This window comes from Rhinopithecus roxellana, chromosome 4 (genome assembly GCF_007565055.1).
Source record: "Rhinopithecus roxellana isolate Shanxi Qingling chromosome 4, ASM756505v1, whole genome shotgun sequence".
NCBI lineage: Eukaryota > Metazoa > Chordata > Mammalia > Primates > Cercopithecidae > Rhinopithecus > Rhinopithecus roxellana.
The window spans coordinates 35,426,321-35,453,369 of NC_044552.1; the positions used below are offsets into that span (position 1 = coordinate 35,426,321).

A 27,049-nucleotide genomic window follows, 5' to 3' on the forward strand; every position below is an offset into this window, starting at 1 on the left:
AGCCAGGATTGTCTCAATCTCCTGACCTCATGATCTGTCCGCCTCAGCCTCCCAAAGTGCTGGGATTACAGGCGTGAGCCACTGTGCCCGGCCTATCATTCTTTATATAAGAGGCTATGATCACAGAACCTGAGCTGTGAGCCCTGGGGGGCAGAGGCCATGTTCTGTTTCTCTGTATCCCCAGCCACTAACCTGGTCCCTGGCACGAAGCAGGTACTTCATAGATGTGAGACGAGTGGGTGAGTGAGGACCTACGTATGAGAAGAAATGGTGGGAAGCTGAAGGAGGGAAGCCTTGACCAGACCTAAGGTCTTACCTGGCTCTCATCTGGCCTAAAGGGGAGAGCCCTGGCCTGGGCACAAAGAAGGAAAGGGGTTGTGGGTGGGGGTGTGGGGGGAGGAAGGGCCTGTCACAGGGAGGGAGAGGTCTCAGGAATGAGATTGTAAGGCCTTGCCATTTTTTTCCTGTAAATCATGTAATTTCATGCTCCAGGGGACCACAAAGTAAGAGAGTCAGTGGGGAGTGAATTCAACTCCCCTGGCCACCCCCCACCCCACCCCAGGAGACTGAGCAGGGCTCTGCCCCCAACTTCCCCCAGAAGCCCCTCCCCTGCTGCTCCCTCCTGTCCCCCAGGGATGTGGAGTGCTTCATCTGCCCACCCCAACCAGTGTCCCTTTTGGGTCGCCTGGGCTGGCCAGCCTCTCTGAGCCATCTTCTTCCCCTACTCTTGTCCCCTGGCCTCTGACCCCTGTACCCCCTCCACCCTGCCCTACCTCCACCTTTGGAGGACAAAGAGCACTTGTCAGTAGACTGGAGGGGTTTGTAAAAGGTAGTAGAGGCAGGGGCTCCTTCCTGATGACCACCTGACTCCCTGCCCTTCCTCACCCACCCACCCGCCACCCTCCCTCCTCTTTCCACAGAGCCTTTTGACTTAGAAAGGTCAGATTTCTGCTTTCTGAAGTGAATCTAGAAGAGGAGAAACATCCTGTCTCCCTCTGGAAGCCCAGGGCACTTCTCTGGGTGTGACATCCGGGGAAGGAGGTGGCCTGTGAGGAGCACACCAATCTGAGCTCCAGGTTTGCTGCAGGACACCTTCCCGTCAATAGGCCAGTGCATATTTAGATGCCATCCTAAGATAAACTAGATTTAAAGCCTCAGGAGGCTTGGCTGTTCGCACTGATGATAAACGGGCGGGAAGGTGGATGTGTGTATATGCTTGCTACACAGTGGTCACTCGGTTTGCTTGTTGAGCGATGGGTAGTGCAGCCATATCCCACCTTAAAAGGTTTTGCCTTGAAGGTGCTTGTGGTGGGGTAGGAGAATAGGGGTCCATATGACAAAAACAAGTGAATGTGTGGACAGATTTGAAAGCGAGCCACAAGCGGGTGCATTTCGTCTAATAAGTGCGCAGGGCACAAGGCTATGTTGGGGAGAGGCTGTAGGAGGTGAGGTAGAGAATTGTTGAGAGATTAATGAGAGTTGAAGGGAGTGAACACTTCCCGAATGCAGACTGGATGCCAAACATTGGTCCTTTAATCCTCCTAGTAATTTGGAGATGGGTAGTTTCCCAGTTTTGCAGATAAGGAGACATAAGGAGACTGAAGTGCAGAGAACTGGAATAACTTGCCCAAGGTCATAGCTGGCAGGCCGCACAGCTGGGATTCAAACCCAGGACTGCCTAAGGTTGAAGCCCTGTGTCAAGGGCTTGGATGCACCTGCACTGACTCCCAAAGGGGTCTTGAGCAATCTGGAAGCAGATGAGTTTTTGTGCTCCTGAAATGTGGATTCAGAACTTGCCTTCAAACCTCCCGCTGAACCAGAGTGAGGACATAGAGGGCTTGACTGGCCTCATAGATAAGTTCCTGGGCCCTCCTGACCCCTCACTCCTACCAGACGTCTCACTTTACCTCCCAGGCGCCTCCTACTCCTTGACTGTCACACTGACCCACTAGAGCGATTCCTCCAGCAATCTCCATATGCGTTTCACTCCTGTGACCCCTCTGGCTCAGTTCAGTCTAAGCCACTGTGGCCACCAAGCCCACAGCACGATGGTCCATGCATCTCTGCTGATAGTGCACCTTTCAGAACTTGATCTAATTCCTCCAGCACCATGCATGTTCAATCCTTGAACTCAGAAAGTCACATAGTACTCAGACCTTGTGCCACTGACCCCAGGGCTCTTCCCTCATCCTCCCAAATGTGTGCTTTTTTAGCCCCCAGACTGACCACCCAGTAAGGCAGTTGGCCTTGGAGCCAGGCTTCCTGGGCTCAAATCCTGGCTCTGATGCTGCCTAGCTGTGTGATCTTGGGTAAGTTACTTAACCTCCTAGAGACTCAGTTTCCTCATCTGCAAAATGGGGCAATAATCCCTACCTCACAGCCTTACAGAGGAAGATTAAATAAGCTCTTGCCTGTACAGTGCCTGACCCATAGTAGATGCTCAACAAATAGTACTGATTTACTAATGCCCTGAGTCCACCACCTTTATTTTCCTCTAGAGTCCCTTTTTGACCATGGGCCCTTCCATTTGCTACCCCCGTTGAGTCCTAACAAAACTTCACTGGGTCCCAGGCTGAGTCTGTAGAGGCTCTGATCCCTGAACCCCCGACAGCTCTTCTCAGTGACTCCTACTGCCCTTATCCCAAGCCCTTATGGACCCATGACCCTGTGACCCCCAAGACCTTCCATCTTATCCTGAGCTCCTTCTCCTTACTGCCCCAAACACTCCCTAATCTCTGGATCCCACCCAGCCTCCCAGGCCATTGCTGACTCAGCCCCTGTCTTGCAGGCTCTCCAGGTGGCCCGGCAGTTCCTGCTGCAGCAGGCCTCAGGCCTGAGCTCCCCAGGGAACAATGACAGCAAACAGTCTGCCTCTGCTGTGCAGGTGAGGAGGAGAGCACCCTGCTGGCTCTGGGTTGGGCTGGAGAGTGGGCCTGGCACAGAGGGAGGGCAAGGACCCATTGGAGAACTGCTCTTGCCAGTTCCAACACCAAAAAGTGGGCAGCTTTTCAAAGGAAATACAGTCACTGCAGGGGTAGGGCAAAAAGACTTCCACTTTCTCTTGTCTCCACCTGATCAGCCAGACCTTCTGCTAGCTTAGCCTCTTTATCCCTGTCACTCAAAGTTTGTCTGCAGCTCTCCCTGTCTCTTTGTACCTCTCTCACTGTTTCTTCTCCCCTGCCTCTTCCCTTTAGGGTCTCTCTCGGTCACTTCTCATGTTTCTGCATCCCTGTGGGTCACTCCCTCTGTCCCTTTCTGTTCCTGTGTCTGGGTCTCGGCTCCTCCCAGGCGATCTCTGTTGCTGCAGTCACGTCACGAAGTTCCCCCTTCTCTTATCCTCCCCCCTTATCCCTCATCTACCAACTCTCTCGCAGTCTCTCCATGCTTCCTGTCTCTTGATGTCTCTCTGTCTCTTTTGTTTTCCTTTGCACAATCTGCCCTTTTTTCCCCTTCTCCCTTCCCCCCAGCTTGCCAGCCCATCTGGCTGGCTGGGGGAGGGGAGATCTGTGGGGGCGGGCGGGGGTGGGGGAGCCAGGCCTTCTGTTTACCTTTTGTGTCACAAAGAACTTGGGAGAATTGCAGTCTGAGTCCGGGTTGGGTCACTACTCGGGCAGCCGCTCCCCTCCCCCTCTGCCCAGCAGCCGGGCATCCATGCTCCCCCCACCCCTCCCCCAGCAGAGGGAGGCTCAGAATTGGGGAAAGGATTAAGCCAGGCTTTGAAAGGAAGTTTATCTAAGGGAAGAAGGGTGAGCATGGTTGGTCCTGAGCTGGAGGTGCTCTGAATTCTGGGGCTGGGTGCTGAGGGAAGTGAGGAGGAGGGTGGGGTGGGTGCAGGGTGCTCAGAGAAGGACCCAGGATCAGGCTTTGTCCTGGGTGGAGATTCCAGTGCTCTGACAAAGTCTGGATTTTATGTAAAACAAGTTTATGTTTGGAAAAAGTTCAAGGTGCCCAACAGATGTGCAGCCTTAGCAGTAACGCTCTTTTAAAATTCTTGACCCTAAGGAGACAACCCTCAAAGGGGAGGAGCTGGGCAAAGATCAGGGCGTGGCCTGGGGTGGAGGAGGGGAAGACACTATCTGGAAAGTCAATAAAGAGAGGAAGAGAAAGATCTCATCAGGTTGAGATCTAAAAGATTCTCATACCCATGCTGGTCAGGATTGGGTCTCTTTAAATTAATGACCCCCACATACACTCCTAGGTTTTGAAGTGTTTCTCGGGCTTCCACTCTGAATCCTCCCTGCCCTGGGCCCAGCTTAGAACAGGAAGGAGTAGGCTGGGCAACAGCAAACATTCCCCCAAACCAGAAAGGGGCTGCTGACCCAGGGGCAGGAGGGAAGGAGCTTGATGGTAGTGGGAGGGACTGGAGTCAGACGTCCAGAAGGACTGCTCAGCTGGGGATTAAGGGTCACAGATCTGAAATGATTGAGAGATGAAGGAAGAATGTGGAATCTTCCTTAGGAAACTCCCTCCCTCCAAAATAAGAGAGGCCTAGAGGTTTCAGGGTCAGAGAGACAGATAAGATGATCTTTTTCTCAGGCCTTCTCTCTCCTTGTCTCATTACTTCCAAAAATTGATTCATTCATTCATTCATTCATTCAACAAATACTTACTGAGTACACCCCAAACTAACAACTGACATTTACAGAGTGTTTACAATGAAGTGTAGACACTGAGCACTTTACAGCTATCTAATTTATCCTCACAGTTCTATGGGAGAGGTGCTATTCTAGCCCCATCTTGCAGATGAGGAAACTGAGGCCCAGAGAGGTTATGAAACTTGTCCAAAGTTATACAACGAATAAAGGACAGAGTGAGGCATTTGAACCCAATAGCTCCAGAACTCACACTGTTTTTTTTTTTTTTTTTTGAGATGGAGTCTCACTCTTGTTGCCCAGGCTGGAGAGCAATGGCATGATTTCGGCTCACTGCAACCTCCGCTTCCCGGGTTCAAGCAGTTATCCTGCTTCAACCTCCCGAGTAGCTGGGATTACAGGCATGCACCACCACGCCCACCTAATTTTGTATTTTTAGTAGAGTTGTATTTTTAGTAGGTTTTAGTAGCGTTGTATTTTTAGGATTTCTCCATGTTGATCAGGCTGGTCTCAAACTCCCAACCTCAGGTGATCTGCCCGCCTCTGCCTCCCAAAGTGCTGGGATTACAGGCATGAGCCATCGTGCCCAGCCAGTAGAACTCACACTTTTAATCTCTGCATTGTGCTTGGCATGGTAATAATGCCAATATTTGCCAGGTGTAGAAGCCTAGGCCAGATAGTTCTCAGGGTCTCAGGGAGATGGGGGTTCTTGGGGCCATGGAGCCATGCTTCCCCAGGAGCCTGGATTCCCTGCCTATATTGATCCCTCTATTTCTCCTCCAACCCTGGACACCTTCCTTGCCTTCTGCCCCTATTCCTAAGTTTATTACCTCCAAGGAAGTCGGATCCTTGTCCTAAAGTAGGGCCCAGGGCCTTGAAATGCTCTTCTGTGAGCTCAAGACTGGTGAGAGCAAGGACTGAGCTCCCCACCTGAGCAGAAGAGTGCATCTTGAGCCTGAGTGCAGTGGATAATGGAGGGAGATCAAGGGCAGCTCCTTTCCCAGGGCTCCCCACAGAATGCTGCTCTGCTCCCCAGCAGGATTTTCTGCCCACGTACCTCCCAGCCACGTTCATCACCCTTCTCCTCCAGAGCCAGCTTTAGAAGAGTTTCCAAAACTATATCAGGTCTCCAGCCCTAGCCTAGTGAGGGGCCCTCCTTCCAGGCCTGGACCCCACCAGGGAGAGGCCTATCATAGAAGGCGGCACAGGTGGCCAAGAGTTGAGGACATGGTGGGGGCCATGGTGACTGGGGCCTTGGCTTCGTCCATCCCCATCTGGCATTTCCAGAAGTTCTTCTTTATATTGCGCTGCTATGTTTCCTTGCTGCAGCTACAGCCCAGAATTAGTTTGAGGACTTCTGGTCATTTGCGGGAGAGTTTAAGCCAAACCAAACTCTTGCCTGGTCTCCCCACTTTGCCCCCCACTCACAGGACCCCATACTTTAGAGACAATTTGGGTCCTTGACCCTGGCACCAAATTGCATTCGTTCCCACTCTCAGCCCCCAAATAAGCTTCCTGTGTGTCAGGCACTGTCCCTGTTCCTTCCAGTCAGACCATCCAGCCGAGCACACTGTATTCATGGCTGGGTGCACGGTCCCTGAGGGAGGGGCTGGAGGCAGGTGCCGGTGTTTGGCCTGGGGCTCACACTGCCAGGGCTTCAGTTAGCACTTAGCTGCCCAACTACTCTCCAGATGCTTGACTCCTGGGCCCTGCTGAGCCTGCTAGCTGCAGAGCACCCATCCCGAGGCATCTGAGCCTGGCGAGCGGCCAGCAGGGACACCAAAGGAGCTCCAGCTCAGTTCTCAGACCCCCAAGGGGCACAGGGAGAGGTGGATGAGGTCAATCAGCTCAAGAGATCAGCATGCGGCAGCCACTTCCCAGACCCTTTGTGACCCCAGTGGGCCACCTCGAGACGAGTGCACACCATGTAATCCATCCAGATCTCCGTAGCAGCCTCCACAGGCAGCTGCTCAGCCAAGTGGCAGGAATAGCAAGTGCCAAGGAGGCCTTCCAAGGTCATGTCTTCCATTCCCCTGCGTCCAAGTAAGAAAGGCCCAAGGAAGGAAAGGCCACATCCTTTTTTTGCATGCCCCTGTCAGTGACTCACAGTCCTGGTGCCTGGAAAGATCTTCTGAGTGTCTGGTCTCAGTCTTTCCTGTTGCGGGCCACGTTCGTCTCTAGTTCAGCTCTCACAGCAGTGAGAATGAGTGTCCTAGTGCCTTGGTCCTCAGTGACCTTTGTCTGGCAGTAACCTAAGGCACACCAGGGGAGGAGACAGAAGAGGGGAAAGGGAAAATCCAGAATGTTTTAAAAAGTGATTTTCTTCACGTTTACATGGAATTTAATGGCATACAAGTCACTTTCACCCCTGCTCCCACTGTCCCTTTGGGGTCAGGGTCAGGGCAGGTAATTTAACCTCTCTTGGCCTCAGTTTTCCCATCTCATCTGTGAGATGTTAATGATGATGACACCATCCTCACAGGGTTGCCCTGAAGATTCCATGAGATATACGTGTAAAGGGCTTAGCCAAGTGCCATGCCTGGCACGTAATAAGCAGTCAGCAACATCCGCTAATGATGCAGGGAGGGCAGGTGCCCCAAATCCCAGTTAGCCAACAGGGAAAGTGAGGCTTGGTGATTTCAAGACTAGTAAATATCAGGGACAAAAACCAAGGTCACCTGACCCAGAAATCTAGGGCTCTGAGCTCACCCTCACCAGGATGCCTCTCTTTGTTGGGCACCCCCTTGGGAGGAGGAAAGAAAGGACAGTGGTACTTGTTCCATGTCTTTGGATGGCAAAACCCACCTACTTTGAGCAGCCTCCCGAGCTGCCGCTGGAACACCCAACAACAGACTTAGGGGCTGGCTCTGGTGTTGGGTCTATGCCATTGTCTGCCTCCAGCCCCAGGCTCCCACATCCACCCCTGCAGCCTGGCTTTCAGAGAGTCCTTCTGGGATATAACCATAGAGTAGGAAGTTAGCCTTTGGGATCTCAGCCATATCAGCCCCCTCAGCCTCCGGACGTCCCACCTCCACATTCTCTCCCTAACCCTTCCCAAGACCTGCCCTGGGGTGGGGCAGGCAGCATAGGATGTGAAAACCCTGGGAGCTATGGAGTTTGCAGACCTGGGCTTAAATCCCAACCCTGCCACTTAAGGCCGCCAGACTTTCCTAGTCTCCTCATTGGTAAAAATGAGGTTAAAAAAAAAAAAAAAGAACGAAAAACACTCCTAAGGGTACATCCCCCACTGGCCTAGAGGTCCCTTGGAGACTTCATTCACATGATATGCCCATGACTAAAGAGCTAGGTGTTACCCCTCCCAGGGCCCTGTGGATAGGGATGGGCTGGGATAGAGGAGTAAAGCCCAGGGGCAGGGACAGCTACTAGTGGTGGGGTGAGCAAGAGGTGTTGGGAGCAGTGGGATTCCCCGATGTCCTTGGATTCCCCGGTTGTATCCCCCGTTGCTTCTCTGCCTGGGGATTTCCTAATCCATGGCTTAAGGGGTGGTTCAAGGCTGAGTCCTGCCCCTGCCAGGCATTGAAAAGAGAACCAACTCCTCCTCCCCTACCCCACAGGTGAGGCTGAGGCTTGGGGGAGGACCCTGAGGACCTAGCCTGTCATAGCCTAGGACAAGTCTCTGCACAGCACTCCTCCCTGACTGGGCTAGCCCTGTACCCTTCCCTTCCTGCTCTGGGGCTGGCAGAGGGGCCTCTGAGGTGCCGGAGAAGGCATTTCAGCTCTGGGGGGCAAACACTTAGTGAGTACCTACTGTGTGCCAGGCACTCTGCCAGAGCTTGGAAGTGAGAGAGGAAATTATAGAAGAGTCCTGTATGCATGAGGTCACAGAGTGGAGGGGGCAGCAGACAGCCCCATCAGAGCACCTGTCCTGCTAAAACGGGAACAAGACAAAATAGCAGCTGAGACCTGCCCGTCCATGACTGCACAAGCCTGGGGGGTTCAGGGGAGGTGGGGCTGGGAAGAGAATGATGTCATTGCTTTTCTCAGAATCTTTTCCCTGTAGCTGGATTCTTTGGGCCTTCTTTAGAGGCCTGACCCAGGGCAGGGGGCAGAAAGCTGTTATACTTTGAGAATCCTGAATGTTCCAGCCTAGAAGGAATCATCTCTTACAGCCCAGTCTCCTATGTTTTATGTTTGAGGAGACCGAAACATAAGAGAGGGAAAGTGACTTGCTAGAGTCACACAGCCAGTTCAGTGCAGAGCTAGGTGCAGAAGCCTGCCCTGCTAACTCCCTGCCTGCTGTTCTTCCCACCCCACCCTAGACATAGCTACACACATGCACACACACCAGGACCAGGATGGCACCAAGAGCACTCCGTGGGCTTCAGCTCTGGCCACTGTGTGTGCCCTCCAGGCAGGTGTGCTGGGCTGTGTGAGAGGAGACAAAGTGCAGGTCCTCGTGCAAAGGTGGGCCACGTTTTGAATCCTTCCCATGCTGTAGACTGCCCTCCCAGCCAAGCCCACCTTGCAGGAAGTGGTCTCAAAATAGACTGTGTGAGACTATGGGTGGCCTAGTGTGCTGCTCCTTCCCGTTACTGGGGGGAACCAGCCAAAGCATGGGTTCTGCTGACCAGTGTCACTAGAGCCTAATCTTCCTGCTCTGAGGATGGCAGGTCCTATGGTAATAGCCAACCCTTATATGCACTTGCTCTGTGCCAGGCCTTGTTTTAAGTATTCACTGATTAGTCCTCATGGTGACCTTAATAGGTAGGCACTATCACTGTTTTCATTTTAGAGATAAGGAAAACAGACAACAAGGAGGTAAGTCATCGTCCAAAGAGAGAGACAGCCAGCAGGTGGCAGAGCCAGAACTGGAACCCAGGCAGCCTCCCTGGGAGCCACTCTGCCACGCTGTGAGTGGGGCGCTGGGTGGTGCCTCCTCCTGGGGTGGGGTCGAGGGGACGGGGCTAACGGGCCGAATCCCGCAGGTGCCTGTGTCGGTGGCCATGATGTCGCCGCAGATGCTTACCCCGCAACAGATGCAGCAGATCCTGTCACCCCCGCAGCTGCAGGCCCTGCTCCAGCAGCAGCAAGCCCTCATGCTCCAGCAGGTGAGTCTGGCCCCAGGGCAGCTGGTCCCTCCTCCTCTGCCTGACCTGGCTCCTCCCACCCTGTTTACACCTCACCAAGGGCCCAAGCTGTCCCAGAAACCAGAGAGACTGCTCAGGCCAGACTGATCTGCATTCCTCTAGGGTAGTGGGGAGAGGTCAAAGGTCAGGCATCTCTCATGGCAGCCCTGCCCCCAGAATATTCCCCCTCCTCCCTCCCTGTATGCTGGCCCCAATTCTGTCTCCTGAACAGGGAAGGGCAAAGTACTGGAACATCCTGGCACCTTGTCCCCCCTATGACCTGTTCAGGAGATCCACCAAAAGCTGGGAGGGTTCAGAGCTGTGGGAATGAATCTCCTCCATCCCTTGCCCCCTCCCTCCCCACCCAGACCTGCTCAGGGCCCCTCCAGGCTGACTGGGGAGAGCCAGGCCATGTTTTAGGGAAACTCCCTTCTCCTGCCCCCAGGAGCCCAGATGGGACAGGGCTGGGGTTCTTGTGGGGATAGCAGTCCCCTGCCAGTGGTAACCTTCCCCCACCCCCCCAGCTGCAGGAGTACTACAAGAAGCAGCAGGAGCAGCTCCACCTGCAACTCCTCACCCAGCAGCAGGCTGGGAAGCCACAGCCCAAAGAGGTAAGGGGCTGTAGTAGGGTCTCCCACCGCCCTCACCCCATGCCCAAAGGCTGGATGTCTAGAGCCAGTCAGGAGGGAATTGCCTTGCAGGAATAGTAGAAAAATCAAGAAAAGGTTGAGGAAGGGGATCCAGGAGCAGTGTGGGGGAAATGAGGATGGTGGTTCTTGCGTGTCTCCATCTCCCCTCATCCTCATTCATTCTTTCTCTCCTTGCCTCGTGTTGTTGTCTCTGTGCACATGGGTATAGACAGGTGTGTATGTGTCTCCCCCGTGTGTGGCGTCTGCCGGGCCACGCTTGTGTGCAGCTGCCCTGTGGTCACGCCATCTTCCTGTACCCTTGTCTCTTTGTGACCCAGCACCTCAGCTCTCCCCTCCTTGTCCCGCAAATCTCTGAGTCCCTCAGCAAACCACCTCCCCTTACCTTAGCCTGCCCCCAGCTTCTTACCGTTCTTGTCATGACTTGCCCAGCCACCCCTCAGTCTCCTCTCAGAGCTCCCCAGACTACACCCCCTGCCCCATCAGAGCTTCTATACCAGGCCCTGGAGGCCCTTCTCCCCTGGGTCCCAGACCTGTACATCTCTCCTGCTGCCCAACCACAGTCCCAAGCTCTCAGTTTCCTCTTCCCGGAAGGCTGCCCTGACACCCAGGCATTCTCCAGTACCCCCAGCCTCCCCCTCCGCAGTCTTGTAATGGCTGTGTTATTGGCAGGTAAATCTCTAGGCTAAGTTTATCCTGTGTCTCTGTATTGAATAGCTAGCCCCCACCCTACCCCATGCTTCCCACCCCCAGCAGGCAGGCAGAGACATCTCTGCCTCTCAACCCACCCAGGACATGCTTGGCTTCTGGGGCTCAAAAGAGACTTGCTGACAGCTTGACTTGTCAGTGCCTGTGTGAAGAACTGAATGGGTGGGGGTAGGCAGAGTGGGTGAGCCAGCAAGCACAGGGCGCCTGGGCAGTGGTGATGTGACTCTTCTCCGAGCCTGGATCCCAGTGAGTCCCGTCAGACTCCTTGATTCTCTGTATCTAAAAAGCAAGAGAGGAAAAGAGCTGGGGGAGAGAGAACTCCCTCCCCAGAGCAGAAGGGGGGCACCCCGGGCATGTAGGAAGGGTGCCCTCCAGGCAGGAGTGGCCCCCAGAATCTGACAGGCTCATCGATCATTGTGATGAGGCCCCCCCAGGCGTGCACAGCTGCGGTGCAGGGAGCTGAAGCAGCGGAAGGAGAGAGGCGGGAGGAGGGAGGGCGTCGTGCTGCGTGTCTGGGTCTGGCTGTGTGTGTTTGCGCGCGTGCGTGCGTGCGTGCATGCGTGTGTTTACTGCGAGGAGGCATGCAGCCTTATGGAAGCTGGGCCGGGAGCAGAGACACTGCAGCTGCAGACGCCACAACGACAGCTCCAGGGGCTGACAGGCCCTGGGAGGGGGTGGCCGCAGGGTGGGGGCCAGATGGCATGCCTGAAGCTGATGGCACCCCTCTCTGCCCGCCCCCTCGGGCCCCTCACCAGGCGCTGGGGAACAAGCAGCTGGCCTTCCAGCAGCAGCTCCTGCAAATGCAACAGTTGCAGCAGCAGCACCTGCTCAACCTGCAGAGGCAGGGGCTGGTCAGCCTGCAGCCCAACCAAGCCTCGGGGCCCCTCCAGACCCTTCCGCAAGGTGAGCGCCCATCACTCCTCCCCTCCCAGCCCCAACCCCACAGCCCTGCCTGTACCCAAGAGCTGACAGCCCCTGCTCTTGGGGCCAGGTAGAAAGCCGAGCATTCGTGGGGCCCTGCCAGCCTCCCCTGTCTCTCCCACAGCAGCTGTTTGCCCAACAGACCTGCCCCAGCTGTGGAAGGGTGAGGGTGCCCCCGGGCAGCCTGCCGAGGACAGCGTCAAGCAGGAGGGGCTGGACCTCACTGGCACGGCCGCCACCGCTACCTCGTTCGCCGCTCCCCCCAAGGTCTCACCCCCCCTCTCCCACCATACCCTGCCCAACGGACAGCCCACTGTGCTCACATCTCGGAGAGACAGGTACGGGGCCCAGGCTGGGAGGGGCACCAAAGCCCTCCCTAGGGGTAGACCTGGCCCCCACCCCCCCGAGGGCTGACTCTCTGATGGGGACTGGGAGGGAGGGGGTGGAGCCCAGGGACCAGAGGTTCACTCCCTCTCCTGGGGTGTACAGATGGTGTTTGGCCACTAGGAAACCTGTATTAGGGACAGAAATGTCACCAGCAGGGGAGCTGGTGCTCAGCTGACTACAGGGCCGCTGGGGTCTTCAGGGTGCCTGATCGACCACCTCCCTGCTGTCCTCCCAGCTCTTCCCACGAGGAGACTCCCGGCTCCCACCCCCTGTACGGACACGGAGAGTGCAAGTGGCCAGGCTGTGAGACCCTGTGTGAAGACCTGGGCCAGTTTATCAAGTAGGTGTCACCCCTAGCCCCTCCCCCAGCAGCCTTTCCCCAGAGGGCCCCTCCCCCATCCCTGACCACTAGCTTGCCCCTTCTTGGGGCCCTCCTCACTAGCTGTACTACTGTCCTCACTCCAGGAGGTTCTAGTTCTTTCTCTGCCCCCCACGGACTCCCTGATCCTCCCACTCCCTATCCTGTCTATATTTTTGGGCCTGCATTTCTCCGACCCCATCCCCAGCACAGCGTGCGGGTAGGAGAAGGAGAGGACAAACATAAGCATTTCTCCTCCCCCCACCCTCCCCAGCTCCTCTCCAGCCTCAGCCCCGGGAAGTGATGGCGAGCGACAGGCTGAGGACCACAGACAGGCAGGTCGGGAGGTGGACAGGCGGCTGGCAGCAGGCAGCCAGCTGCCACAGCCGTGCCAGGCTCTGTCACTGACTGATTAACTCCACTGTCTCCCAGACCCTTGCAGCATCAGGGTCAAACAAATTGTTTTCACGCTTCGTCAGAGGTTTACTTAATTAGTTCATTTGCAATTAGATCTCTCTGTAGCTGGGATTTTAGCAAAGACATCAAAGGAGGCTGACGAGAAGGGAGAAGCCTTCCTCCATTGCCCCGTTTTCCCACCTCTTTCTCTTCTTTGTATCTCTTGGTCTGTCTGCTTTTCAGGCCGTGGGTGGGATTAGAGGATAGGATGGGAGGATGGTGGCAGCAGGGAAACCGGAGGCAACTTTCTCTCCTCCCTTCCCCTTGAAGACACCTCAACACAGAGCATGCCCTGGATGACCGGAGCACAGCCCAGTGCCGGGTACAGATGCAGGTGGTGCAGCAGCTGGAGATCCAGGTGTGGCCCGGAAGATGCTGGGGAGGGACATGGTGGGCTCCAGCCCCTGCCCACCCACAGCACTGACTTGCTAGGTGGGCTCTGTTGGGAGGGTCTCATGGAAGGGTCCTATGGTCAAAGCCACCATCTTATGCTTTCTAGGTTCTAATGACCATGGTTGTGAGGTGAGGACAGCTGGATTCTGAGGGGTAAACCAAGGTTGGGGGCGTCTCTGCTGGGAGGTCCAGAAGAGACTCATGCTACATAGAAACGTCAAAAATAGTATTAACAGCTAACATATGGAGCACTTACTTTGTGCTGTACTAAATACTTTATATAACTCAAGGAATCCTCTCAACAACCTTATGTGGTGGGTACCATTATTGTCCCCATTTTCCAGACGGAGAAGACAGGCCCACAGAGCTCAAGTAACTTGCCTGTGAGCGGCAGAGCTGGGATTAGAACCCAGGAAGCCTGGCTCTCCCAAGGGAGCCTCCCAGCTATTTGGGAGTGGACACTCGGCAGCACAGGGTTCCTAGGAAGCTACTCAGGGCAGCTCCTCTGTGCTCACCCCTCTCCCTCCAGCACCTGTCCGTCACCCTCAGCCCTGCCGTGAGAGGGTGGTCATGAAAGACCCATTGAGTTTATGAATGGGGTGTCTGAGCCATTCATCCATTCCTGCATCTGCATTCAGTATGTGAGGCCCTCACACACAAGTGCCACTGCACAAGGCACAGTGGCCGCCCCCTGTGGGTGGGGAGGAAGAAGCCCCCCAACATGTAGAGGCAGGGATAAGCTCCAGCCAGGACGCACTGGGAAGGCTCAAATGGTTGCCATCCAGGGGAGAAAGGGAGAGGCTTCGTGGAGCTGGCAGCCCCTGAGGGGCAGAGCATTGCTGAGGCCTCCCTGGAGCGGGGGAGAGAGGGAGCCGGGATGCTGAGGCAAGGAGGGGAATGGGGATGTGAACCGGTGACCTTCTGAAGGGCCTGGCGGTGGAGGGATGGGACAACACTACCTCCAGGGTTCAGCCTCCTGCTCACCTCCTGCCTTGCAACCCTCCACAGCTCGCCAAGGAGAGCGAGCGGCTGCAGGCCATGATGGCTCACCTGCACATGCGGCCCTCAGAACCCAAGCCCTTCAGCCAGCCAGTGAGTGCTGCTCCCCTCCCCACCCCTCCCAGAGCCTTCCACGGACGCGGAGCCTTGGGGCCCCCACCCTCGGGCACTGGTCTCAGTACCCTCCCCGTTGCTCACAGCTGAACCCGGTCCCCGGCTCCTCCTCATTCTCCAAGGTGACCGTCTCTGCAGCAGACTCGTTCCCAGATGGTCTTGTGCATCCCCCGACCTCGGCCGCAGCCCCTGTCACCCCCCTACGGCCCCCTGGCCTGGGCTCTGCCTCCCTGCATGGTGGAGGCCCAGCCCGTCGGAGAAGCAGTGACAAGTTCTGCTCCCCCATCTCCTCAGGTGAGGGTGGGCTGGGGGCTGCAGGGTGATAGCAGAGTGAGGCTGTTTTTCCCAGCTGAGCCCCATGTCTGGCTGTCTCATCCTCTGCCTGTCTCCCCAGAGCTGGCCCAGAATCATGAGTTCTACAAGAACGCCGACGTCCGGCCCCCCTTCACCTACGCCTCCCTCATCCGCCAGGTGAGCAGGGCAGGTAGGAGGAGGGTAGGGAATGGCACACAGGCTGCTTCCCCAGCCCCCACCACACCCCTGCCTCCAGGAGGGTCCTGGGGCCAAGCAGTGGAGCTGTCCCGCTCCCTCTCACATGGCCATCTTCCCTCTCTGCTATGCGGGGCTATCCTGCAGGCTGGGCCCCGTCAGCCTGCTGGGTAGGGTCATGTGTCTCTGGGGGTATACACACTGCTCTTCCTGCTGACACCCACCTTGACATTTGTGTGCTGATTCCATGTACATAGCACCCCATGATAGACTTAGAGTCGCTCTTCGTCTGTCTCCTTCCCCTTTCCTCCCTCAAGCCCGTGATCTTCATGTCACCAGTGTTCACATAGTATTCACACTCAAGCGTGAACATACATGGACACATATATTCTCCCTGATACCCACAGAGGCATGTACACCCTCACACACATTCTCTCTCACACACACACACACACTGTGCTTAGTGTGCCTTTTGCCAAAATCAGGATAAATTCCAAACAGCCTCCACCTGGTGGATGTCTCGCCCAAGAAAGACAGGACTGACTGCTTTCACCCTCAGTCCAGGGCTGGGTACTAAAGGCATTTCCTCTCCAGAAGCACCTCCAGTCCTTTTTGTACAAATATATAGCCCTTGGAAGCTCCTGCCCTCTTTATCCTTGGCTGGGCTGTAGCCAGCCTGTGTCTCTCAGGAGACCCACCAGCCACCACGCATCTTGTTATCCACACATTTCTGAGCAGGTCTTCTCACAAGGTGAGCTCGGGGCCAGACAGAAGGGAGAGATACTGGGGGAGGGAACTCAGAGCTGTGACCCTTCGAGGCCCAGGCTGACTGTCCCTTTGCTTGTTCCTTGCCTGCAGGCCATCCTGGAAACCCCTGACAGGCAGCTGACGCTGAATGAGATCTATAACTGGTTCACCAGGATGTTCGCCTATTTCCGCAGAAACACTGCCACCTGGAAGGTGAAGCAGGCCCCTTCTACCTTCTGGGCCCCAGTCACCCTTGGACTTACCATATCCCGTGGAGACCAAGGCTGCCTAATAGTTAGTTCCCTAAACAATTAGTCCTGCAGAAACAGCCACCCAAGGGCCCAGCCAGGGCTGCGTGCCCACACCCACCTCAGCAGGAGCTGTGGATTGTTCCATAACCTCCTTTTAGGGATCCCTTCCTTCCAGCCTGGTGCTGCCTCCTTTCTGGGAAGCAATCCTTCTCTAGGGCACACCCCCAAGGGCCCCAAAGATGCCAGCCCCATGAAGTAGGGCCTCTAGGAATTGTTGATGCCCAAGTTGGCTTAAGGTGCATGTTCTAAAGCCTGGGCTGGGGCTAGGAAGGTGCAGGTATAGACACATGGATGGACCAAGAGCCGTGGACCACACACTGGGGCACTGACGGCACTCACAGCCCTCCCCAGCACTGCCGTCCCTGGCAGGAAGATAATTGTCTCCATCCAATTAGTCATTTCAACACCTTCAGCCATAAGTTTTCCTGGGAGAGCAGAAGCAGGCAAGAGGGGGACCCTAGAAAAATGGGACACAGAGATGCTAGGGCACTAGGCCATTTATTTTTCTATAGCCAAAAGGTGTGTGTGTGTGTGTGTGTGTGTGTGTGTCAAGGTGGGAAGGCGATATCTAAATTGGGAGAGTGGGCGGGGTCGGGGGGGGGGGGTGGGCCGGGGGGAAGGAGGAGAGAGTGTTGGCCCCTGCAGGGAAGCTTAGAGGCGGGGAAGGACTCTATCTCAGAACCTTAATTGGATCCCTGGCTCCTGAGTTCCCCTGCTGGCCACCGAAGAAACTGCAGTTAAACGGGCTACCTCCCCCAATCCCACTAGGTTTCAACAAGTGTCACTGAGCCCCTCCTCCCCACCAGCGCCCAGGACTTGGTGGGGTCTGCACAGTGCCTGCCTACCTTTGCCCTGGGAGTATGCTAAATGCAGCCGAAGGGACTGCATCATGACTTTCATATCCCCATACCCAATTCCCAAAGCTTGGGAGAGAAGCTGAGAGGCTGGGACAGCTGCTCTCATTGGCTGTGAGTGATGTCATTTTCTGCCAACCACATTCCTGCCCTCTTTCTGAGCCAGCAGGGCTTGCTTGGGACCACCTGGTCCAGTCTCCAACCTCCAAGTCAGTTCAGATACTAGATTTTTATAAATGATAGAGCCCTACAAATGTAAGGGATCATTATAATTATTACCTAATGTTGAATAATGCATATTAATCCTTTGCCTTTAGGGGTAGCAATATAGAGCCTCCTTTCCATAAGACAGCCTCCTTTTTGGGGGCAAAGTACTGCGAAGCCACTTTCTTTCCTTCCTTCCTTCTGTCTTACCTGTTATGCCCTGCTGCAATTAATTCTTTCTTCTCTTGAGGTCAGATTCGGTGACTTCCTTAAACCACTCAGTGACCATCCTGAAGCCACCCCCCAATATTCTAACCCTGCCACCCTTGCCCAGTCCAGCCTTTGACATCTCTGTGGTGTGTTTCTCCCTCCCCTCCTAGTTCTTCACCCCCATCTCCCCTCACCTAGTCTAGGGTCCAGTAAGAAGCATCTGGGCTGGGGAAAGTGGTGGTGACTTTCCCTGTTAGCAGTACTCTGCTGCTGCCTTTGTTGCTTGAGGAAACTGCCTGAGCCTTCCTCATGGCACAACAGAATCCATCCAACTTGAGGTCCACTTTGACCTTCTGGTTTTTTTTCAACCAAATTCATTCATGTTACTTTGGAAATACGCAGTCTATACCCAACTGTGCTTCCCTTCTACCTCTACTTTCCACTCATTTCTCAGCCCCTCAGGTCATCTCTCTTCCTCTCCCACATTATTTGTGCTTCCTTCTTTCCCTTCTTCACCTTTGCTGGCTCCCACCCTGAGATACTTTCCACCTCAGACCAGGGCAGAAGGGTTGGGAGCCGGCATGGTGCGGGCCCAGCCAGCTGCCGTTCATCCAGGGACAGAGCTGCCATCTGCCAAGCTGATGGTCCTTGCTGGCCCTCCCTGTGTCCATCCCCTCCCAAGGCCCGTGTTGTGGGCCCATCCTTTTGTTTACGCAGCCCCCACCAGACCCCTTAAATTGCCGTTAATGTTTCAGCGTAACGAATTAGTCTCTCATCACGAATCAGGCTTCGAAATGAGGGAAAAAAGCCCCGGTGAGGCCATCCTCGGAAATTGGGGTCATTCTCATTTGCAAAGCGGAGGATCGGAGCCCCGTAATGCGGGCAAATTTATTCCGAGGCAGGAGCCCCGGCGTGATTAGGCCCTTTGTAATTATCGCTCCAAGAGATTCCACTCCAGCCGCCCGCCTCCCTCGTGGATTAGCAAGCGAGTCGGAAAAATACACAGGATTTAATTAGAGGCAAATTAAAATTGGTAATGAAATCGGGCCAGTTGCAAGTGGCAAGAGTTGGAAGGGAGAGAGGGAGAGGGGATCTCCAGGGGCACGGGCTGCCTGCCCTACCCGCTTTCTTCCCCGTTTAGAAATGTAAAGAGGAGACAAGGATGGGGACGAGGCGGGGGAGGCTAAGGGAGGACAGGTAACAGGGACAGGGATGCAGGCAGGGATGGTGATAACCGGGAGCTCTCGATGCGGGCAGTGCAGATGAGAGAGGAGGGTGCAGGGACAGGACTGAGGGACACAATGAGGCGGGGCAGACTAGGGCCCTAGTCCGGGCTCCCATGGCGATGAAGGGGGGAATTGGGCCAAGCACCCCGCCCTCACCCAAGCGTCCTACAAACCAGATGACCTCAATTCTTGAAGTTATCCTTCCAGGAGGAGGTGAGACGGACAAGGTGACTTATCTTCTTTCTCTCCACTTTCTGCCTCTCAGCTGTCAACCCACACTCTCCTCTCTCCCTGTTTATTTCAACAAGTATGTGTGAGGCCTCTACTGTATACCTTATGCTCTCAAAATATAAGCTGCCTGTTCTGAGCCACAGCTCAAAGCATGGCTCCCAGGCTCCTGTGGGTCAGTGGAGGTGGCAGTGAGGGTTTGTGAATTCTTTCCCAAACTTTTAAAAGCTTAGTGGAAATTCTGCATGCACCTGAGATAAAGCATCCTGGGCTTGCAGAGATGCTGGGGCCCGAATGTGATCTGCTGCTGATCCAAAGCCCTGAGTAACAATTACATGTGTCTTTGATTAATAAAGATGATGAAACAGATTATTACTAACTAAATAGCATTTAGTTAGTAGACAGAACTTTCCAAGATGCGGCAGGGAGAGAGGAGGCAGCTAATAAAATGGGTCATCCATGGTGAAGAGGCTGGGAGCCCCTGGCTCTATGGAAAGGGTAGGGGCCCGCCTTCCCTTTGGTGGGGTCTCCTTCCAGCCCACCCCCCTGCCCTGCTCATCCCTGAGCTGGGGAAGGTGGGTCACTGCTGCGTGGGACATGGGATGGGATGAAGACTGTCCTGTTTGTGCTTGGCCAAGCAAACCGCCTCTGAGCTCCTCTTCACTGCACCCACAGAATGCCGTGCGCCACAACCTCAGCCTGCACAAGTGCTTCGTCCGCGTGGAGAATGTCAAGGGTGCCGTGTGGACTGTGGATGAGCGGGAGTATCAGAAGCGGAGACCGCCAAAGATGACAGGGTACGTGCGTCCAGAGCTGGGTGGGGTGTACCTGCCCAGGGGGCAGAAGCCAGCTCACCCCCACCCCCTGCCTCTCCAGGGTACCCATGTGCACCAGATCCTTCCTGGCTGGGGGAAGGGGTGTGGGGAGAAAGGAGCAGAGGAGACTAGTGCTTGGGGACAGGGGACTGGAATCTGAACGTGATGGATAATCAGAAGGCAGACATTTATGTCCTCTTCTGTCCTCGTTCTGACTGAGGGAAGGGGCCAAGCGGGAGGCCTGGTAGCAAAGAGAGACAGGGGCCTCAAGTAGCCCTGGCTAGAGCTGACACACAGGCAGATGCTGGCCAACGGGCCATGGGTGAGGGGCTGCCACCCCCAAGACACCCGCTTTCTCAGCTTATCAGGATGACTAGACCTCTGAGGTCCCGGGACCCCACCAATTCATCTTACGGCAGAGGAGGGCCAGTGAGGGCCAGGGACTGGCAGGAGGCCCCAGAGCAGATTTGTGGTAGAGCTGGTTCCAGGACCAGGTCTCTGCCCTCCTAGTCTTTTGTGCTCGGCTTCACCACCTGGCTATTTATTTATTTATTATTTTAATTTTATTATTTTATTTATTTATTTATTTATTTATTTATTTTTTGAGAAGGAGTTTCACTCTTGTTGCCCAGGCTAGAGTGCAATGGAGCGATCTCAGCTCACTGGAACCTCCACCTCCCAGGTTCAAGTGATTCTCCTGCCCCAGCCTTTCGAGTAGCTGGGATTACAGGTGTCCACCACCATGCCTGGCTAATTTTTTTGTATTTAGTAGAAATGTGGTTTCACCACGTTGGTCAGGCTGGTCTCGAATTCCCAACCTCAGGTGATCCACCTGCCTTGGCCTCCCAAAGTGCTAGGATTACAGGCGTGCACCAGCGCACCCGGCCTAGTATTTTTTTGAGAGGGAGTCTTGCTCTGTTGCCCAGGGTGAAGTGCAGTGGCACGATTTTGGCTCACTGTAACCTCCACCTCCTAGGTTCAAGCGGTTCTCCTGCTTTGGCCTCCCGAGAAGGTGGAATTACAGGCATGCACCAGCACACCCAGCTAAGTTTTGTATTTTTGGTAGAGACAGGGTTTCACCATGTTGACCAGGCTAATCTCGAACTCCTGACTTCAGGTGATCTGCCCGCACCGGCCTCCCAAAATGCTGGGATTACAGGCATGAGCTATGGCACCTGGCCTCCACCTGGCAGTTTAAACGGAAACTGAGGAGCCTGGGACAGGGTCAGGACCTCCCTTTTGGCTTCCACGTAGCAGCAGTGGCCTTCTCCCCACCCCAGATACCCCCACCCCAGCCACCAGCTTGCTGTGCCCCTTGGGCCAAAGCTGTTGGGTAAGGAGAGCAAGTTAGATGGATGTCTCTGAGGTGTGGGGTGTCTGCTCCCCTCAAAGATAAGCTGCTCTCCAGGCAGGAGCCTTTGCACCCCAGGCAGTGTGGGAGCGTGGAGAGTGGAGGGAAGCCATGCCCTGGTGAATGCCTGGGGCCAGTCTCCAGGCCGGGTGTTGGCATGTCTCATTACTGACTTACATCAGAAGACCTGGCTGCACTTGCACCTCTGCTTTCACCAGTTTGGTGACCTTTGGCCGCTTCCTTAGGCCCTATGAGAGCTCTGTGATGGTGTCATCACTGGAAGAGGGACAGCCCTCAGCCACTGCTTCTCCTGTCCCAACTCCCAAGCACCTTCCTGTGCAGAGAAGCCTTCTGTATGGAGCATGTGGGAACAGGCTGAGCATATGTCTGACATGTCCCAGAATCTAGGATGGCAAGACAGTGTGGGCAGAATAGGTGTGTAACTAACTACTAGTAGAGGCTATAGATCGGACCTTGCCAAACACTGGAAAATCTAGACCGGAGAGAGAAAACGGGTTGGGGGCAGCATGCTGTGAAGGCAGACATTGGGGGGATGCCAGTTCCCACTTCCCAGCTCCGAGACCTGGACAGGTCCCTGAACCAAGCCCCCTGCACCCACCTGTGAAGGGGCTGCTCCTCGAGGGCCAGTTCAGTGTGAGAACCGAATCAGACCAAGCACACACACAGCTCCAAGACAGTGGCTGATCCGCTCTGGCCTCCCGGAATAGGGAATGGGACCCATTTCCAGCACAGGCCTTGACTTAGTGAGAGTAAAGAGATGCGCATGAAGAGCTAAGTGAATGAGTGAGCCAAAGATGGCCTTCTCTGTCCTCCAGGAGCCCCACCCTGGTGAAGAACATGATCTCGGGCCTCAGCTATGGAGCACTTAATGCCAGCTACCAGGTGACCGGCCCAGAGCCCACCCACTCACCTCTACCTCCCGCCCCCTTGCTTTCTCATACAAGAGACCCTCATCCTCCCCTGCAGAGGACTCACCAGAGGAGGGAAAGAGGGTGAAGACCCAAACTCTCCAAGACCCCACCTCTCTGCCCCACCCCAGCTTGGGGCCAGTCTCCACCTCTGCTTTCAAGGCTGGGTTCAGACAAGGCAGGCAGCTGGGAGGATGGCATACCCATAGCATCCCCTTTCCTGGCTTGTCAGTCTGGGGATTTTCTGTCCCCTGGGAGAGGGGATAAGCCAGGCCCAGGTTCCAGGAAAGCTGGGAGGTAGGACGTTGGGGGTCAGAGTTCCAGCCATGGGGGAGGGGTGCTACATTCAAAGGCTGAGTTGGGGCGTGGGGTTGCCCAGACCTGCCCACCCAGGGGGCCAGTAGCAGACACACAGGCGGCTCTCTAGCAGATGGGGAAGGCACAGCACTTGACTGAGTGTGCCCTGTCCTGTGGAGCTATTGACGAGGCCCAACCCTGTGCCCCTCCAGGCCGCCCTGGCCGAGAGCAGCTTCCCCCTCCTCAACAGCCCTGGCATGCTGAACCCTGGCTCCGCCAGCAGCCTCCTGCCCCTCAGCCACGATGACGTGGGTGCCCCCGTGGAGCCGCTGCCCAGCAATGGCAGCAGCAGCCCTCCTCGCCTCTCCCCACCCCAGTACAGGTGAGCACACAGCATAGACCCCCACCCACCCCAGTGCCCCTCAAGCACCAGGGAGGAGGCATCATCCCCCACTCTGGGTGGGGTTCCCCATCCCACCCCCAGCACGCCTCTCCCCAGAACAAGTGGCTTCTCTCTTCCTTCCCTCATCAACCCTCTCAGCCCTCCCATGTCCCACCTGCCTATTCTTCTTACCCCCTCTCCCTACCTCCCTGCCTTCTCTTCCCCCTCTTTTCTTCCTTTCTTTTTTTTTTTTTTTTTTTTGAGACGGAGTCTTGCTCTGTCGCCCAGGCTAGAGTGCAGTGGCTGGATCTCGGCTCACTACAAGCTCCGCCTCCCGGGTTCACGCCATTCTCCTGCCTCAAGCCTCCCGAGCAGCTGGGACTACAGGCGCCCACCACCACGCCTGGCTAGTTTTTTGTATTTTTTAGTAGAGACGGGGTTTCACCGTGTTAGCCAGGATGGTCTCGATCTCCTGACCTCGTGATCCACCCGTCTCAGCCTCCCAAAGTGCTGGGATTACAGGCTTGAGCCACCGTGCCTGGCCAATATAGTCTTCCTTTCTTATTTTTCCTCCTCCTCTCTTCTCTCTTTTTTTTTTTTAAGATGGAGTCTCGCTCTGTCACCCAGGCTGTAGTGCAATGGCAAGATCTTGGCTCCCTGCAGTCTCTCCCTCCTGGGTTCAAGTGATTCTCCTGCCTCAGCCTCCCAAGTAGCTAGGATTACAGGCACGCACCACCACGCCCGACTGATTTTTTTGTATTTAGTAGAGATGGGGTTTCACCATGCTGGCCAGGCTGGTCTCGAACTCCTGATTTCAGGTGATCCACCAGCCTCGCCCTCCCAAAATGCTGGGATTACATTGTGAGCCACCTCACCTGGCGTCTCTTCTCTCTTTCTTCTCCTTCCTCCATTCGCTCATCTCCCCTCTGCTCCCCTCTTCTTTCCTCCCCAACCCAGAGCAGTCTCTGCCCCAGCACCGGCTTTTTTTGAAGAGAGCCCTAGGGGAGATCAGCCCTCAGGGCTGATGCGATCCTGGGGAGGGGGCTGTCAGCACCCCACTGTGCTCCAGAGTTGTGGGTGCGTTTGGGGGGCAGGGGGCAGAGGGGATCAGAGGACAGCCACCGGGTGCCCATGCCATACTTTTGCCTCAGCCACCAGGTGCACGTGAAGGAGGAGCCAGCAGAGGCGGAGGAAGACAGGCAGCCGGGGCCTCCCCTGGGTGCCCCTAACCCCAGCGCCTCGGGGCCTCCAGAAGACAGAGACCTGGAGGAGGAGCTGCCAGGAGAAGAACTGTCCTAAGGGCCTGTAGGGACCGACAGGGCTGGGGTGAGACCCCTCCCTTCCAGAATCCAGGCCCCATCTCCCCTCACTCCACAGCCCCTCCCGAGCCTCAAGGCAAGTCCAGGACTCAGATGGGGGAGGCCCAGGCCAGCAGCTCCCAGTGTGACCTGACAAAAACACATGGGGGCAGGGACAGTCCCCACCCCCAGGGACACAGCCCTGGTCTGGGACCAGTAGAGGACACGGAGGGTTCAGACCCCTCCTCAGACCCTCCCCACATCTGAAACCGCCTCCCCCCAACCACCACCAGCAGCAGGGCCCTCCTCCCCCACCAGCTCTCCCCACAGGGCCCCTCAGCACCATGGAGACCCGCAGGCGGGGCTTAGCCACCCTGTCAAACCCAGGGCCCCCTGGCACCTGGCTCTGGCCGTGTTTTCTGGCCAGAGGCCCCCACTTTCCTAACTCGTGCTCCCTTCCGCCTTCTTTTCCGTACTGTGAAGAAAGAACTCTCCACCCCCAGCTCCCACCCTGCCGTGGTCTGGGTGGAGGAACTGAAGTTCCAGACCATCCCCAGAAGAAACAGCCCCCCCTGCTGCTGGGGTGGGACTGTGTGTGCCCTGTGGGGGTCCGTGTGAGCAGGCCCACCTGGCTCCAGCCCCGCCCCCAACCTGAGACAGAACCACGCTGAGCCAGGCCTTCACCCCCACCCCTGTTTGCTGGGGGCTCCTCCAGCCGCCCCCATAGGAAGAGGCCTGGTACCGCCTCACCCACAGAGGTCTGTGCCAGGTGTGCTTCTGCAGGTGGAGCCAAGCTCCCCCTGAGACCAGAGGCAGGGCCTGGGCTGGGAGCCCAGGAGAAGGCCAGGCTGGACCCCTGCTCCACACCCACATCCAGCCTACAGGCCTCTCTGCAGTCCTGTCACCCTCCCTCAGCTCCCCTTCCTCTGCAGTCGCCCTCAGCTCCCCTGCCCTGCCCGCCTCCCACCCCCGCCCCTCCACCTGCCCCAGTTAAACGGATGACCAAAGACCTTTCTTATGCCGGAAGCAAAAACCAAAACTTTTTGTTGGCTTTTTCCTTTGTCGCCTCCCCAGCACCTGCCCTCCCAGTCTCCCACCTCGGCCCCAGGCTGGAAGCCCTCCCTCCACTTAAGTTATTGTTTTAAACCAAAGTTTACAGTGTCTGTTGGTGGCCAAGACCCTCTCTCTCCACCCCTCCTCCATCTACCCCGAGGACCCTGGGGCTCAGTGGAGGCAGGGCCCTGCTCCCCTCCCCTCTGTTCCTGCCCAGCCTGGGGGAAGGAGAAAGGAGGGGAGGAAGCGGGTTCTCACCCTCTCGGGAGTGGGCACGGGAGCCCTCCTCCCCGACCCTGGGCTGCTTCCTGGGGGCTCTCCAGACCCCTCTCTAGGACCAAGTCACTCGTTGTGCTGGGAGTGTGGATTCCAGCAAAAGAGCTGGAAAAAAGTGAGACTCTCCACAGACCCCCTATGGGGGACCCCAACTCAAGGCCAAGGACTGGGTGTATCGGATGCTCATAACACCCCTAGCCTGGCCCCTTTACTGAGAAGACTCCTTGGATATTTCCCAAGAATCCCCCACATACACCCCTCACAAGCCACCCCTCCTGAGAGGCAGGGGGCCCTCTGCCCCCTCCCCATGTATTCCCCACCTGTGTTCCGTTTGACCAGCACAGAAATATTAAACGTCCTCTATTCACCGGGCCCTGTGTCTGTCGCCAAGATGCGGGAGGGGAGGAGCCTTAAAGCTGAAAGATCGCTCTGCTGGGGGAGCCTGGGCAGAGCAGCTGCAATGTGAGGGTCGCTGTGGTGGTGGTTTCTGTGAGTGAATGGAATGAGTAGCCATACAGGGGAGTCCCAATCCTTTGCCCTAGTTCTTTCACTAGTTTGAAATCCAAGTTCTTGCCAGAGTGTTGAAGCAAGGCAGCTGATTTGCTGCAGGGATGGAGAGGACTACTGCCGCAGGATTTCTTTACCTGTGTCACCAGCTCTGGAGACGTCCACCCCCATGCCCAGGTGTCCTTCTGGGCCCATTGTCCATGTCTTCGAGGGGGCTGCCTGGATAGGTGTGTGTGTGTAGTCGTGCCCAGGTGTGGCAGTGGCACCCTGAAGCAGGACCATTAGTGTGCATGTACATCCACGTGGCACATTGCGGTGACCATAGTTGTCATAGTCATAGAGGGCTCATGGCGGAAACGGGATCATTCAACCTATACAAAGGGGACCCTGGATAGACCGCAAGGAAAGAGGCCGAGGGCCAAGCTGTTAAGCCAAAGATGGGCCCTGACACCTCCCCCAGCCCCAGCACACCAGCCTGTGCCTCTCATCCCATGTTAAGTCCTGGTTCCCCACCTACTGCCCCTCCTTAACACAGAGCCCTTCCCGCCGCCTCAGACCACTGCATATCCGCACGGCCTCAGCCGTCTCATTTGTCTTTTTTATTTTTTATTTTTTTTAAGATGGAGTTTTGCTCTTGTTTCCCAGGCTGGAGTGCAATGAAGTGATCTCGGCTCACTGCAACCTTTGCCTCCTCGGTTCAGGTGATTCTCCTGCCTCAGCCTCCCAAGTAGCTGAGATGACAGGCATGCACCACCATGCCGGGCTAATTTTTTTGTATTTTTAGTAGAGATGGGGTTTCTCCATGTTGGTCAGGCTGATCTCGAACTCCCGACCTCAGGTGATCCGCCAGCGTTGGCCTCCCAAAGTGCTGGGATTACAGGCGCGAGCCACTGCGCCCGGCCCTCATTGGTCTAATGCCACCTTCTGGACACTCCCTCCTTGAGGGCAGAAAGGAGCCCCAGGCCTATCCCTAGGGACAAGGCCCAAGAAAGAGTGTATTTGGGGATCAGGGGAGGGGAGGGTGTTGAGAAAGCTGAACTGGAGTCAATCACCCTTCCCACAAATCATCAAACTGCTGGAACTCTCCAGCCAAATGTCGGGAGAAGGACCTGGAGGGTGAGTCTTTGCTGACCTCTCTACTCTCGGGCCTGTCTTCTGTCCTTTTCCTCCATCTATTTCTGCCTGTCGCTCACTCGCCCCGCTCTCTCTT

At 55.9% G+C, this 27,049-nt stretch overlaps 1 protein-coding gene across 7 annotated transcripts in view; it reads left to right on the plus strand.

The window, feature by feature from the left end:
* The window catches only part of FOXP4 (forkhead box P4), a 54,500-nt gene extending 28,796 nt beyond the window's left edge, over positions 1-25,704 (plus strand). For 3 of the 7 annotated variants that reach the window (XM_010369634.2, XM_030929013.1, XM_030929009.1), the window contains 15 exons: positions 2,789-2,884; positions 9,539-9,661; positions 10,204-10,290; positions 11,790-11,937; positions 12,080-12,293; positions 12,578-12,682; positions 13,427-13,514; positions 14,558-14,641; positions 14,749-14,956; positions 15,057-15,133; positions 16,010-16,111; positions 19,607-19,728; positions 21,934-22,000; positions 22,536-22,705; positions 23,857-25,704. In XM_010369634.2, coding sequence (XP_010367936.2) covers positions 2,789-2,884; positions 9,539-9,661; positions 10,204-10,290; positions 11,790-11,937; positions 12,080-12,293; positions 12,578-12,682; positions 13,427-13,514; positions 14,558-14,641; positions 14,749-14,956; positions 15,057-15,133; positions 16,010-16,111; positions 19,607-19,728; positions 21,934-22,000; positions 22,536-22,705; positions 23,857-24,004 — 1,839 coding nt within the window. In that variant the 3' untranslated portion in view covers positions 24,005-25,704. The remainder of the gene's footprint in view (positions 1-2,788; positions 2,885-9,538; positions 9,662-10,203; positions 10,291-11,789; positions 11,938-12,079; positions 12,294-12,577; positions 12,683-13,426; positions 13,515-14,557; positions 14,642-14,748; positions 14,957-15,056; positions 15,134-16,009; positions 16,112-19,606; positions 19,729-21,933; positions 22,001-22,535; positions 22,706-23,856) is intronic. The other 4 variants (XM_010369635.2, XM_030929010.1, XM_030929012.1 and 1 more) reach the window with 4 other exon arrangements.
* Positions 25,705-27,049: the final 1,345 nt, after the last annotated feature.